The 14966-nt window shown below is 41.4% G+C and overlaps 1 protein-coding gene across 1 annotated transcript in view; it reads left to right on the forward strand.

The window, feature by feature from the left end:
- The window catches only part of LOC140362189 (solute carrier family 2, facilitated glucose transporter member 1-like), a 44181-nt gene extending 31395 nt beyond the window's left edge, over positions 1-12786 (forward strand). Inside the window, exons 5-10 of the mRNA XM_072448258.1 lie at positions 731-893; positions 1927-2114; positions 3106-3210; positions 6544-6642; positions 9397-9600; positions 12460-12786. Coding sequence (XP_072304359.1) covers positions 731-893; positions 1927-2114; positions 3106-3210; positions 6544-6642; positions 9397-9600; positions 12460-12786 — 1086 coding nt within the window. The remainder of the gene's footprint in view (positions 1-730; positions 894-1926; positions 2115-3105; positions 3211-6543; positions 6643-9396; positions 9601-12459) is intronic.
- The last annotated feature ends 2180 nt before the right edge of the window (positions 12787-14966 follow it).

Raw genomic sequence — 14966 nt, forward strand, 5'->3', positions numbered from 1 at the left:
AAAAAAAAAGAAAATACAGCTAAAATCTAAGTTGGCTGATGTTGGCACCGTTGATTATCTAGAATGTGCTTTTTCAAGTTTCGAGTGAAGTTATGAATATCTACAGACAAATTCATACTATCTGGGAGTTGATTCCACTGTCTTATAATTCAAAAAGAAAAGGCTGATTGTGGGAGGATCTTTTCAGGATGGGGCTGTTTCTGCTGCTGTGGAGCGGGTCGATTGAGTCGTTTGTTCAGAGCAAAGTAGAGGGTGCTATGCAAATGCAACACCCTGCAGTGATGAATAATGACGTTTAGTCTCATTTTGACACTTCACCTGCATTGCCTTGTAAATCGCTTTGAAGGCGGAAAAGTGCTAAATAAATACACTACAATAATTAGTGCGCACTAAGTGCAATGATAATCTTCAATTTTCCTACTACAAATTAGTATGCATGGGACGTGCGTGAGTGGAAGAGTGCGTTAGTGTTTGGAAGCGGGCGAACGGTTTGTGCGCGCTTTCGCAGCCGTGCTTCGCACGGCCTTACAGACCTAATGGGCCTTTCGCCAGCTTGTGGCGCTCGGGCAATTATAATAAAACAAAAATTATAATACAAATAAAAAACAAAAAAACAGATGTGCCAATGTCATGACCCTCGCATTATAACCTTGACTGCGGTGTCTCTTTTTGGCCGCTCTTTCTCGGTGCTTTTCACAAACACCGTCTGACCTTCTGCCTCTGTGGTCAGATCTTTGGCCTGGAGAGTTTGCTGGGCTCTCAGAAGCTGTGGCCGCTGCTTCTGTCTCTGACCGTGGCTCCGGCCATTCTCCAGTGCATCCTGCTGCCGTTCTGCCCCGAGAGCCCGCGCTTTCTGCTCATCAACCTCAACAAGGCGGAGGAGGCGCGCAAAGGTACGTGTCTGAAGCCGCCTCCCACTCGTCCTCGGAAGGCGGAGCCCGGACCTCACAGTGACGTCCAAGTCGTCAAGTCAGGGAAACAATTACTGGTGCATTACAGTAACGGCTTGATGGAGTAATAAAGCTGCGTTCCAGTTGTTCTCATTAGTGACGGCTCTCTACTGCCCCCTGCTGTGTGTGGAGCTGCTGCTGCGCTGCCTCTGAGGCCGTTATAAATGCACTGTTAGGCTAATGTTGCTAACGTCGCTAAGGAGTTTTATAATCTGTAAATGTAAAAACAATGTCCGGCTCAATGAATTCACTTAAAATGAACAGATTTTAGTCTGGTTTTAACACTTTTCTTGTCTTTATTACCTGATTGAGTCGTCTGTGATGCACCGATAACAGCTTTTTTCCCCCGACTTGACGACTGGAACAATGAAACTCTGAGAAAACGTCACTCCTCCATTTGAACGCAGAGAACAATCCGGCTCACCTCAAGACCTGCTGCCATTCCAGGCCTCAATTTTCCATTTGTTTTTTTTGTAAAGACTTTTCAAACAAAAAAAATATTAAGAGATTAAAGACTCGACGGAGGCTAAAGCAGCGATTCCGTATGTTTTCCTGCCGCAGACCGTCGCTAACGCTCCCAGCACACGTGTGTTTTCCCGCCGCAGACCGTAGCTAACTCTCTCAGCACAAGTGTGTTTTCCTGCCGCAGACCGTAGCTAACTCTCTCAGCACACGTGTGTTTTCCCGCCGCAGACCGTCGCTAACGCTCTCAGCACACGTGTTTTCCCGCCGCTGACTGTCGCTAACCCTCAGCACACGTGTATTTTCCCGCCGCAAACCGTCGCTAAAGCAGCAGACCGTAGCTAACCCTCAGCACACGTGTTTTCCCGCCGCTGACCGTCGCTAACCCTCAGCACACGTGTATTTTCCCGCCGCAAACCGTCGCTAAAGCTGCAGACCGTAGCTAACGCTCTCAGCACACGTGTTTCCCCGCCGCAGACCGTCGCTAACCCTCAGCACACGTGTGTTTCCGTAGCGCTGGTGCGTCTGCGTGGCTCTGAGGACGTGAACAAGGACATGCAGGAGATGAAGGAGGAGAGCGCCAAGATGGCTCTGGAGAAGAAGGTGACCATCGCGGAGCTGTTCCGGTGCGCCACCTACAGGCAGCCGCTGCTCATCGCCGTCATGCTGCAGCTCTCCCAGCAACTGTCCGGGATCAACGCCGTGAGTACTACAAATACTGCTACAAATACTCCTACTACCGCAACTGCTACTACTACTACTACTACTACTACTACTACTACTACTACTACTACTAGGTTTGTGTTTGAACAGCGTGATTCTGTTCAAAGTGCACGTTGTTCACAGCTACGTTTGCCTTTGTTTTCGACAGTGAAGTGACCGAACCAAGACATAAATAAAACAAATAATATTAAGAAATATCAGTATTCTCTCGATTAAGTACTCGTTAGAACATGGTCACACGGACTTCAAAACTCTTGGAAAAAGTCTTTGCTGTGTCGATTGTTTTTGTAGTCGACGGAATACTTTGTTGCAACCATAATATATATTACTGTATTTTCTGGACTATAAGTTGCACCAGCCAAAAAAAGCATAATAGAGAGGAAAAAAACATATATAAGTCGCACTGGAGTATGAAATGCAGTTGCAAGTGTGAAAGTAACAAATAATATCACATATAAGTCGCTCCGTAGTATAAGTAAATGTATATGGGTATAAATATAAGTTGCACCCCGGCCAAAACTACTTATAGTCCGGAAAATACAGGTACTTATTATGCTACTACTTCGTTTTTACCCTTTTTTTAAGCAATTGAGCAAAGCTGACTTGAAGATCGTGTTGAAAAATATCTTACATTTCCTGCAAAGAAAAGACTACTACAGCTTTTACTAAATACTCGACACAAATTACTACTACTACTGTTACTACTAGCACTCCTCCAGCACATGCACAACATGTATTTCTCCATAACACACACAGTTTTAGACAGAAATAGTCTTTTGGAGCCATTTGCCTCGACGCGTTCAGGCTGTTTTATTGCAGTGAGACTCTAAAGAGCAGAAAACACAAACGAGTTTCCATTTCTCTCCTGTTTAATGAAGCCGTTTTCGGGACACACGATTTCCCTTTTTCGCCATTCGCCCAAATTGCTCCATAAAGACACGATTGTTCCTTTTCCTCCTCTCGTTTCCAGGTCTTCTACTACTCCACCGGCATTTTCGCCTCGGCCGGAGTACAGCAGCCCATCTACGCCACGATCGGAGCGGGAATCGTCAACGTCATCTTCACCATCGTCTCCGTGAGTGGCATATTCTTTTTTATTTGACAAACAATAGCCCTTTTTCCACGTTATGTAACCAAAAAAAGCGGCGTAAAATGTGTGCGGGAGGTTCACGGCGTTGTAGAACTCGCCAATAATGTTCTCTTCATCGATTTACATGTATTTTTAAGTGTCTATGTCTCTTTGTTGATTGTAATAATACGTTTTTCAGTTTAGCGCGAGAGTGTTGGGAAAATGTGAGCTATTGGCTAGTTTTGATGGATTAATTGATAAAGTTGGGGACCGATACGACGTTATTTCAATGTTATATCGATAAATAAAGTCAAAATACACCAAAAAAACACAAATTTAAAACTGTGGCGTGTGTTAAACTTTGGCGTGTGTTAAACTTTGGCGTGTGTTAAACTTTGGCGTGTTAAACTGTGGCGTGTGTTAAACTTTGGCGTGTTAAACTGTGGCGTGTGTTAAACTTTGGCGTGTTAAACTTTGGCGTGTTAAACTGTGGCGTGTGTTAAACTTTGGCGTGTTAAACTTTGGCGTGTTAAACTTTGGCGTGTTAAACTTTGGCGTGTGTTAAACTGTGGCATGTGTTAAACTTTGGCGTGTTTTAAACTTTGGCGTGTTAAACTTTGGCGTGTTAAACTTTGGCGTGTGTTAAACTGTGGCGTGTGTTAAACTTTGGCGTGTTAAACTTTGGCGTGTTAAACTGTGGCGTGTTAAACTGTGGCGTGTGTTAAACTTTGGCGTGTGTTAAACTTTGGCGTGTGTTAAACTTTGGCGTGTTTTAAACTTTGGCGTGTTAAACTGTGGCGTGTGTTAAACAGGGCGCTTTTTTCCCAAAGAGGTTTTTTTGTAGTTTTTCCTGGCCGAGAAGGAGAGTCTAAGGACAGAGGACCCTGGGACATCGTCCCTCGCCACCACAGACATTGTTGATTCATTTCTCCCTGTGGCCCTCAGAGGCAACTGTTGTTGTGATTTTGGGCCTTACAAAAATAAATTGATTTGATTTGATTTAAACTTTGTCGTGTTAAACTTTGGCGTGTGTTAAACTTTGGCGTGTGTTAAACTTTGGCGTGTGTTAAACTTTGGCGTGTTAAACTTTGGCGTGTGTTAAACTGTGGCATGTGTTAAACTGTGGCGTGTGTTAAACTGTGGCGTGTGTTAAACTTTGGCGTTTTAAACTTTGGCGTGTTAAACTTTGGCGTGTTAAACTGTGGGGCGTGTGTTAAACTGTGGCGTGTGTTAAACTGTGGCGTGTGTTAAACTTTGGCGTGTGTTAAACTGTGGCGTGTGTTAAACTTTGGCGTGTTAAACTTTGGCGTGTGTTAAACTTTGGCGTGTTAAACTTTGGCGTGTGTTAAACTGTGGCGTGTGTTAAACTGTGGCGTGTTAAACTTTGGCGTGTGTTAAACTTTGGCGTGTTAAACTTTGGCGTGTGTTAAACTTTGGCGTGTTAAACTTTGGCGTGTGTTAAACTGTGGCGTGTGTTAAACTGTGGCGTGTTAAACTTTGGCGTGTGTTAAACTTTGGCGTGTTAAACTTTGGCGTGTGTTAAACTGTGGCGTGTGTTAAACTGTGGCGTGTGTTAAACTTTGGCGTGTTAAACTTTGGCGTGTTAAACTTTGGCGTGTTAAACTTTGACGTGTTAAACTGTGGCGTGTGTTAAACTTTGGCGTGTTAAACTGTGGCGTGTGTTAAACTTTGACGTGTTAAACTGTGGCGTGTGTTAAACTTTGACGTGTTAAACTTTGGCGTGTTAAACTGTGGCGTGTGTTAAACTGTGGCGTGTTAAACTTTGGCGTGTGTTAAACTTTGCCGTGTTAAACTTTGGCGTGTTAAACTTTGGCATGTGTTAAACTTTGGCGTGTTAAACTTTGGCGTGTTAAACTTTGGCGTGTGTTAAAGTTTGGCATGTGTTAAACTGTGGCGTGTGTTAAACTTTGGCGTGTTAAACTTTGGCGTGTTAAACTTTGGCGTGTTAAACTTTGACGTGTTAAACTGTGGCGTGTGTTAAACTGTGGCGTGTGTTAAACTTTGGCGTGTTAAACTGTGGCGTGTGTTAAACCTTGACGTGTTAAACTTTGGCGTGTTAAACTTTGGCGTGTTAAACTGTGGCGTGTGTTAAACTTTGGCATGTGTTAAACTTTGGCGTGTGTTAAACTTTGGCGTGTTAAACTTTGTCGTGTGTTAAACTTTGGCGTGTGTTAAACTTTGGCGTGTTAAACTTTGTCGTGTGTTAAACTGTGGCGTGTGTTAAACTTTGGCGCGTTAAACTTTGGCGTGTTTTAAACTTTGGCGTGTTAAACTGTGGCGTGTGTTAAACTTTGACGTGTTAAACTTTGGCGTGTGTTAAAGTTTGGCGTGTGTTAAACTGTGGCGTGTGTTAAACTTTGGCGTGTTAAACTTTGGCGTGTTAAACTTTGGCGTGTGTTAAACTGTGGCGTGTGTTAAACTTTGGCGTGTGTTAAACTTTGGCATGTTAAACTTTGGCGTGTGTTAAACTGTGGCGTGTGTTAAACTTTGGCGTGTTAAACTTTGGCGTGTTAAACTTTGGCGTGTGTTAAACTTTGGGCGTGTGTTAAACTTTGGCGTGTGTTAAACTTTGGCGTGTTAAACTTTGGCGTGTTAAACTTTGGCGTGTGTTAAACTGTGGCGTGTGTTAAACTTTGGCGTGTGTTAAACTGTGGCGTGTGTTAAACTGTGGCGTGTGTTAAACTTTGGCGTGTGTTAAACTGTGGCGTGTGTTAAACTGTGGCGTGTGTTAAACTGTGGCGTGTGTTAAAGTTTGGCGTGTTAAACTGTGGCGTGTGTTAAACTTTGGCGTGTGTTAAACTGTGGCGTGTGTTAAACTGTGGCGTGTGTTAAACTGTGGAGTGTGTTAAAGTTTGGCGTGTTAAACTTTGGCGTGTTAAACTGTGGCGTGTGTTAAACTGTGGCGTGTGTTAAAGTTTGGCGTGTTAAACTGTGGCGTGTGTTAAACTGTGGCGTGTGTTAAACTGTGGCATGTGTTAAACTGTGGCGTGTGTTAAACTGTGGAGTGTGTTAAAGTTTGGCGTGTTAAACTTTGGCGTGTTAAACTGTGGCGTGTGTTAAACTGTGGCGTGTGTTAAAGTTTGGCGTGTTAAACTGTGGCGTGTGTTAAACTGTGGCGTGTGTTAAACTGTGGCATGTGTTAAACTTTGGCGTGTGTTAAACTGTGGCGTGTGTTAAACTGTGGCGTGTGTTAAACTGTGGCATGTGTTAAACTTTGGCGTGTGTTAAACTGTGGCGTGTGTTAAACTTTGGCGTGTGTTAATCTTTGGCGTGTTGAACTTTGGCGTATGTCTGACCCTGTGCTGTCCTCGTCCTCAGCTGTTCCTGGTGGAGAGGGCGGGGCGTCGCACGCTGCACCTCTTCGGTTTGGGAGGAATGGCCGTCAGCGCTCTGCTCATGACCGTCTCGCTGCTGCTCGTACGACACTTCACCTCTCTCTGTTGTTTTGTGTTCATGAAGTACGACCAAAGGGCCATTACACGCCCTTTAACAGTAAACAAACACAGTCTAAATCAAGGTAAAGCAGGTATATACATTCTAAATCAAGGTAAATACGTTCAAAATTAAGGTAAATACATTCTAAATCAAGATAAATACATTCTAAATCATGGTAAATACATTGGAAATCAAGGTAAATACGTTCAAAATCAAGTTAAATACATTCTAAATCATGGAAAATACATTCTAAATCCAAGTAAATACATTTTAAATCCAAGTAAATACATTCTAAATCCAAGTAAATACATTCTAAATCAAGGTAAATACATTTCAAATCGAGGTAAATACATTCTATGATTTAGTTTAGAAAATCTAGATAAATCAGGTAAATACATCCTAAATCAGGTAAATACATTCTAAACCAAGGTAAATAGATTCAAAATCAAGGTAAATACATTCAAACTCCAAGTAAATACATTTGAAATCAAGGTAAATACTTAGAAAATTTAGATAAGTCAGGTAAATACATCCTAAATCAAGGTAAATACATTCTAAAATCAAGGTAAATATGTTCTAAATCAAGGTTTATATATTCTAAATCATGGTAAATACATTCTAAATCAAGGTAAATACATTCTAAATCAAGGTAAATACAGTCTAAATCAGGGTAAATATATTCTTGATCAAGGTAAATACATTCTAAATCAAGGTAAATACATTCTAAATCATGGTAAACACATTCTTGATCAAGGTAAATACATTCTAAATCAAGGTAAATACATTCTAAATCATGGTAAATACATTCTAAATCATGGTAAATACAGTCTAAATCAGGGTAAATATATTCTAAATTAAGGTAAATACATTCTAAATCATGGTAAATACAGTCTAAATCATGGTAAATACATTCTAAATCATGGTAAATACATTCTAAATCATGGTAAATACAGTCTAAATCATGGTAAATACATTCTAAATCAAGGTAAATACATTCTAAATCATGGTAAATACAGTCTAAATCATGGTAAATACAGTCTAAATCAGGGTAAATATATTCTAAATTAAGGTAAATACATTCTAAATCAAGGTAAATACATTCTAAATCATGGTAAATACAGTCTAAATCATGGTAAATACATTCTAAATCAAGGTAAATACATTCTAAATCAAGGTAAAAGCACTCCAAGCCTGGTTTAAACACATTTACCATTGTATTTTGCTTTATTAACAGGAGATTATGATAGAATGAAGCCTATTAAATCGCTTTTATTGGACAAATATTTACAGAAATGTGGGCTCCTGCAATATGTTTTCCTTTTATCTATAGATATATTACACGTTTATCACAAATTATACGTTTTGTGAAGCTCAAATACACGTTTAAGGCTCAAAATCTGCATTTGTGTTTTATCATGAAGTGAAGGAGACTTTGATTTAGACTTTAAAAACAACACTCGCTCACAGAATAGAAACATGATATTTTATTCTCCTCACGTTTAGGCGCTTTTAGTGAAAATTGAAGTCGCTCGTGGCTCTGGGCCAGTGATGAAAATGGAGCCATAATTCAAACTCGGACGAGATGACTCGGGTTTTTCTCTTTCCTCCTGTCACTCCCGTCACAGAAGTCATGTTTTACAAGCTTTTTATACCAGAAAAGCAAATGGCTGCTCCACTATTTGATTAAACCACCATTTTGTATCTTTTTGGGAACAACGCATTCACTAAATACAATAAAAGTCAACATCCCGTGAATAAAATGATGAGGAAAGTACTGTATTTTCCGGACCATAAGTCGCACCAGCCAAAAAATGCATAATAGAGAAGAAAAAAACATATACAAGTCGCACTGGCGTATAAGTAACGCTGTACGTCAATAAAAAGTGACACAAAGGGGAATAATCGTGACTAAAAGTAACTGTAGTCGTATTTCAATCATCTGGACTGAGCAGGCTCACATGTGTCGGGCGACGTTTTATCTCAAAATATTTAAATCAAAACGGCAAAATAGAGTATAAAATGTCTGAATTTCACAAATAATACACTCCAGCCACCATATGTCAGCTCTAATTTGATTAAACGTGGATTTAAAAAGTCTCAATGTACAATAGAAATAACAGTTTGACCAAGTTTTATATTTATCCAACAAAAAGAATGCAAAATTTATTTGTACGTCACGTAATGCAATGTGCGTTATGGTCGTTGAAATGCACATTAAAATCACCCCACACAAACGCGTAATCTTGACACCGTACGATCGCGAAACATAAAAAAACCCTGAAATAATCAGTTTAAAAGCGTTTGATGTCACGATTGTTGCTACAGGCACTTCTCTCCTGTGATATTCCGTTCTAAAGTTGTCCTTTTCTGTGGCTGTGGGCATAAAAACGTGCCCGTGATGAGCTACATGTCGATCCTGGCGGTGATGCAAGTGCAAAGAATCAGTTCACACGATAAATACTGAGCCCCAAAAATATCATTGCAGCTTCAGTTGTATCCAACAAAAAGCATGTAAGATTTATTTACACGTCACAAAATGCAATGTTCTTTATGGTCGTTGAAATGCACATTAAAATCACCCCACACAAGAGCGTAATGTTAACGCCATACGATCGCGAAACATAAAAAAACAGAAATAATCAGTTTTAAAAGCGCTTGATGTCACGATTGTTGCGACAGGCACTTCTCTCCTGTGATATTCCGTTCTAACGTCGTCCGTTCTGTGGCTGTGGACAGAAAGACGTGCCCGCGATGAGCTACATGGCGATCGTGGCAGTGATGCTGTTCGTGGCCATGTTCGAGCTGGGCCCCGGTCCCATCCCGTGGTTCATCGTGGCCGAGCTCTTCTCTCAGGGGCCCCGTCCGGCAGCCATGGCGGTGGCCGGCTGCTGCAACTGGACCGCCAACTTCCTGGTCGGCATGAGCTTCCCCAAACTAGTGGTGAGTCCGGATTCGGGCGACGTTTGTGCAACAGTGAGCGCGTCTTGTCTTGTTTGCGGTGGAAGTCTCGCACAAAACGTAAATGGGCCATGAAATTAACCACGAAAGAGTTGAAATGTCACTTTAAGCTCTTGTTTGGGAGATTATTCTAGACGTTTATGTGTCTTTTTGAGTCAGTTTTAATCACAGACGAGACGCACGACATTCTAAATTGAGCAAATCTCCCCAAAAAATTGCGATATTGTCAGTTTTTCGATATATCTCCCGCTTCTTGAGTGTCTGACATTCATAAAAGTGTGAAGACTGAACACATCTTTAGCTGATCAAGTTAGAAAATCATTGTTATTGTCGATCGCGACAAATAAACGAAATATCGTTGTACACCTTTTCCAAGATAAAAATCCAAGCACTTTTCAAGCTCATAATTATGTATTTATTTATCTTTTTTTAAACGAACAGAACGTGACGAGACGAGAGAAAAGTAAAGGGGACAAAGTCAGGACCAGCAGACGTCCAACAAAAAGGGACATTAAGCCACCAAAACCTCCCAAGTCTGTCAAATTTGTCCTGTTTCAAATTGAGTTAAAATGTCATTTTTTTCCATTTTGTAAATATCCAATATAATGCCAAGAAATTGAAAGATTGAATTAACTTAGTTTTGTTGTATTGTAGAAAAGGGGAGGGGCTAAATAAGTACTTTATGTCCTCCCACTTCCTTTTCGGACGCACAAGGAGAGAGACTGTTCTTTCACTGCATGTGATCTGAGGGCACGAAGTTTTACTTTCTCTTCCTTGTATTGTCCAAATTAAATATGAATGAATTCATCTTGAAACCAACTTCAAATTCAAGCATTTTCAAGACTCACAGCCACGTAAATGTCTAAAACCTGAGATGATTCACTATAACAAACACGTCTTCTGCTTAATATGTGTGTTCAGTGTGCGTTCTGTGTGTGTTCTGTGTGTCTAGTGTCCGTTCTGTGTGTCTAGTGTCCGTTCTGTGAGTCTAGTGTCCGTTCTGTGTGTCTAGTGTCCGTTCTGTGAGTCTAGTGTGCGCTCTGTTTGTTTTAGTGTCCATTCTGTGTATTTTAGTGTGCGTTCTGTGTGTTTTAGTGTCCGTTCTGTGTGTTTAGTGTGCGTTCTGTGTGTCTAGTGTCCGTTCTGTGAGTCTAGTGTGCGCTCTGTTTGTTTTAGTGTCCATTCTGTGTATTTTAGTGTGCGTTCTGTGTGTTTAGTGTGCGTTCTGTGCGTTTAGTGTCCGTTCTGTGTGTCTAGTGTCCGTTCTGTGAGTCTAGTGTGTGCTCTGTTTGTTTTAGTGTCCATTCTGTGTATTTTAGTGTGCGTTATGTGTGTTTTAGTGTCCGTTCTGTGTGTTTAGTGTGCGTTCTGTGCGTTTAGTGTCCGTTCTGTGTGTCTAGTGTCCGTTCTGTGAGTCTAGTGTGTGCTCTGTTTGTTTTAGTGTCCATTCTGTGTATTTTAGTGTGCGTTCTGTGTGTTTAGTGTGCGTTCTGTGCGTTTAGTGTCCGTTCTGTGTGTCTAGTGTCCGTTCTGTGAGTCTAGTGTGTGCTCTGTTTGTTTTAGTGTCCATTCTGTGTATTTTAGTGTGCGTTATGTGTGTTTTAGTGTCCGTTCTGTGTGTTTAGTGTGCGTTCTGTGCGTTTAGTGTCCGTTCTGTGTGTCTAGTGTCCGTTCTGTGAGTCTAGTGTGTGCTCTGTTTGTTTTAGTGTCCATTCTGTGTATTTTAGTGTGCGTTTTGTGTGTTTTAGTGTCCGTTCTGTGTGTTTAGTGTGCGTTCTGTGCGTTTAGTGTCCGTTCTGTGTGTCTAGTGTCCGTTCTGTGAGTCTAGTGTGCGCTCTGTTTGTTTTAGTGTCCATTCTGTGTATTTTAGTGTGCGTTTTGTGTGTTTTAGTGTCCGTTCTGTGTGTTTAGTGTGCGTTCTGTGCGTTTAGTGTCCGTTCTGTGTGTCTAGTGTCCGTTCTGTGAGTCTAGTGTGCGCTCTGTTTGTTTTAGTGTCCATTCTGTGTATTTTAGTGTGCGTTCTGTGTGTTTAGTGTGCGTTCTGTGCGTTTAGTGTCCGTTCTGTGTGTCTAGTGTCCGTTCTGTGAGTCTAGTGTGCGCTCTGTTTGTTTTAGTGTCCATTCTGTGTATTTTAGTGTGCGTTCTGTGTGTTTAGTGTGCGTTCTGTGTGTTTAGTGTGCGTTCTGTGTGTCTAGTGTCCGTTCTGTGAGTCTAGTGTGCGCTCTGTTTGTTTTAGTGTCCATTCTGTGTATTTTAGTGTGCGTTTTGTGTGTTTTAGTGTCCGTTCTGTGTGTTTAGTGTGCGTTCTGTGCGTTTAGTGTCCGTTCTGTGTGTCTAGTGTCCGTTCTGTGAGTCTAGTGTGCGCTCTGTTTGTTTTAGTGTCCATTCTGTGTATTTTAGTGTGCGTTCTGTGTGTTTAGTGTGCGTTCTGTGCGTTTAGTGTCCGTTCTGTGTGTCTAGTGTCCGTTCTGTGAGTCTAGTGTGCGCTCTGTTTGTTTTAGTGTCCATTCTGTGTATTTTAGTGTGCGTTCTGTGTGTTTAGTGTGCGTTCTGTGCGTTTAGTGTCCGTTCTGTGTGTCTAGTGTCCGTTCTGTGAGTCTAGTGTCCGTTCTGTGAGTCTAGTGTCCGTTCTGTGAGTCTAGTGTCCGTTCTGTGTGTCTAGTGTCCGTTCTGTGAGTCTAGTGTGCGCTCTGTTTGTTTTAGTGTCCATTCTGTGTATTTTAGTGTGCGTTCTGTGTGTCTAGTGTCCGTTCTGTGTTTTAGTGTGCGCTCTGTGTGTCTAGTGTGCGTTCTGTGTGAATGAATGTTGTTTTCCTGACGTGGTGTCGCCTCCCTCTCCAGGAGCTGTGCGGCCCCTGGGTCTTCATCATCTTCGCCGCCATCCTCGTCCTCTTCTTCATCTTCACGTTCATCAAAGTCCCCGAGACCAAGGGCAAGACGTTCGACGAGATCGCCCAGGGTTTCGACCGCTCCCGAGGCGCCGCTGCCGCCGTCCCGACCTCGGTCCCGGACGAGACGCCGGCCGAGGGCTTCACCGCCGTCGCCACGTCGTCCCCGGACAAGGAGAAGGTCCCGATGGTCGAGGCCGCCGCTCCCGCTCAGACCGCCGTGTCCGAAACGACGCCGCTCGATAGCAAGAGCGGCGCGGCGGGCCCCGAGAACGTGTAGGGAGTGTTTTCAAACGAGGAATTTGATGGATATAGTCTTACAAATACTTTAGTCCTACAATTGTGCTTTTGTGGTTTAGACTGTGGAAGGCTTTTTGGAGATTTGGACGAAATTTGACCTAGATTTAGATAAAATTATGCAGTTTTTATGGCGTCCTGAAGGTGAAAATAGTAAATTCGTCTAAAAAAAACACTAAAAGTCAAATGTTTCCAGTGTCGTTTGGATAAAACCTCAGCTCACGCCGTGTTTTACGATCTGCTCAGTCAAGAGTTACTTTAAATTAAATTATTCCATCACTTAATTCATCCATTATTATTCTGTTACTTTAATGTGAGGTCCAGAGGTCAGATAATAATCACAAAACGTATAAACAGCTGCTTTTTAGCGTCGTAAAAGTCTTAAAAGTGACGTATGCGACGCTCTACGAGGAAATCTTTGAGCGCTACAAACGATTCACTTCTAAAAAAATATCGTTCCAGCTGTTGTGAGTCGATCTGGTAATTATCGTGACAAATCGTGAAAAAAAGCTGGACAATCTTTTGGAATGTGCAGGGAACGATGGCGAAAGTAAAAGTAGATCTACAGGAGACGCGTTTGGACAATCGGAGGCTTCAAATGTCATGTCTTTTTGCTTGAATGAGTCAGAAAACCTCATCAGAAAGTGGATAAAAAGTGACACAAAGGTTGGATCGAGGGGAATAATCGTGACTAAAAGTAACTGTAGTGGTATTTGAATGATCTGGACTGCGCAGCCTCTAAAACACGTGTCGGACGATGTTTTATCACAGAAAAACAGCGTTATTTAACTCAAAACGGCAAAATAGAGTAATAATATACTTCAGCCACCATATTTCAGCCCTAATTTGATTAAAAGTGTATTCAAAAAGTCTCGATGTACAATAGAAATAACAGATTGACCAGTCGATACTAAAGTAATCGTTAATTCTCTTGTACAAGTCTGAATATTTTAACAATAGTTTGACTTTTTAATGCCGTTTGAACCCAAATCTTTCATCCCAGTGATTATTTCTGTGATTTCCTCCAAAACCGCGACGGAAAACTGAGCAAACAAGAGATTTAACTTGAACATTCCTGAGGATTTTATGAGAACGATGAAAAAAACATGTTTATTCAATGTGATTTTCCTTTGTTTTTCGTGGTTAGTTTAAAGGCAAATGAAATTATTATCTGCTCAAAGACATTTAAACTAAAGTGTATCCGCAACACTTCCGAAAGCAAAATGTTAGAGCTGGAGATTTTAGTTTAGAAAAATACATAGATACATTTTAAAATAGCGTAGTCGTACGGCACAATTATACTTCACTTTTCATGCAATGTAATCGATGCATAGTTGTACTTATTGATGATCGAGTGTCAAATACGGGACAAATGAGGGAAAATCAAGCCAAAGTTCGTTTCGATGCCCAAAACAAACCCAAACTAAGACTATAGTTTAAGCAGTGGTGTCCATTGTCCAGGAGGGGGCACTGCAACGGCCCAAATCGAGCCTCTGTAAAGCTGCAACGAGTAATCGGCTATTGTGACTTCTCAAAAAGTATTGTATTTTCATATATTTTACCATTAACTCGACAAAACAGATGCTAAAATGTACAAAAAAAAACTTTATTCATAAATATTTTCCATCTTGAAGCGTCGGTCGCCATATTTCATCCTTTATTTCCTTGAAAATGTATTTTAAAAGTCTATTTTGCAAAGCAGGAACAGGAGAATTGTTCAAAGAGAGTTTAAAGGATGAAATAAATAGTTCACATTTAAAAAATATATTAAAAAACACAATAGACGGCTTAACTTTCTGTCAGAATTATATTTAGCGCTCGAGGTCAGCATTTAGCAGCCGTGACGTGACAATTTAGTCTGAAAACGCAGAATAAAGTCGTGTTATTATACAGGAATTACCAATGTTCTTAAACGTTGTCGAGGGGCGGGGCAGCGACCGCTCGAGCACAGTGCAATCCACGACAGATGATTTTATTACCACTTCCTGTATATTCCTGTCAAAACGCCGGGAAATATGTGTTAATCTCTTTAGGTGCACTTTATATAGAGCTACACTAACACATTAAGCTGCTACATATGTATTTAATTCATCTACATAAACGTGCTGGTTAACTCCATTTAACGGCGTTGCGTTATTCCCAAGCCATTTCCGAAGACAAAGT

The sequence above is a fragment of the Eucyclogobius newberryi genome, unplaced genomic scaffold (genome assembly GCF_026437365.1).
Source record: "Eucyclogobius newberryi isolate DKJ021-1_F unplaced genomic scaffold, fEucNew1.0.hap1 SCAF_16, whole genome shotgun sequence".
Classification (NCBI taxonomy): Eukaryota; Metazoa; Chordata; class Actinopteri; order Gobiiformes; family Gobiidae; genus Eucyclogobius; species Eucyclogobius newberryi.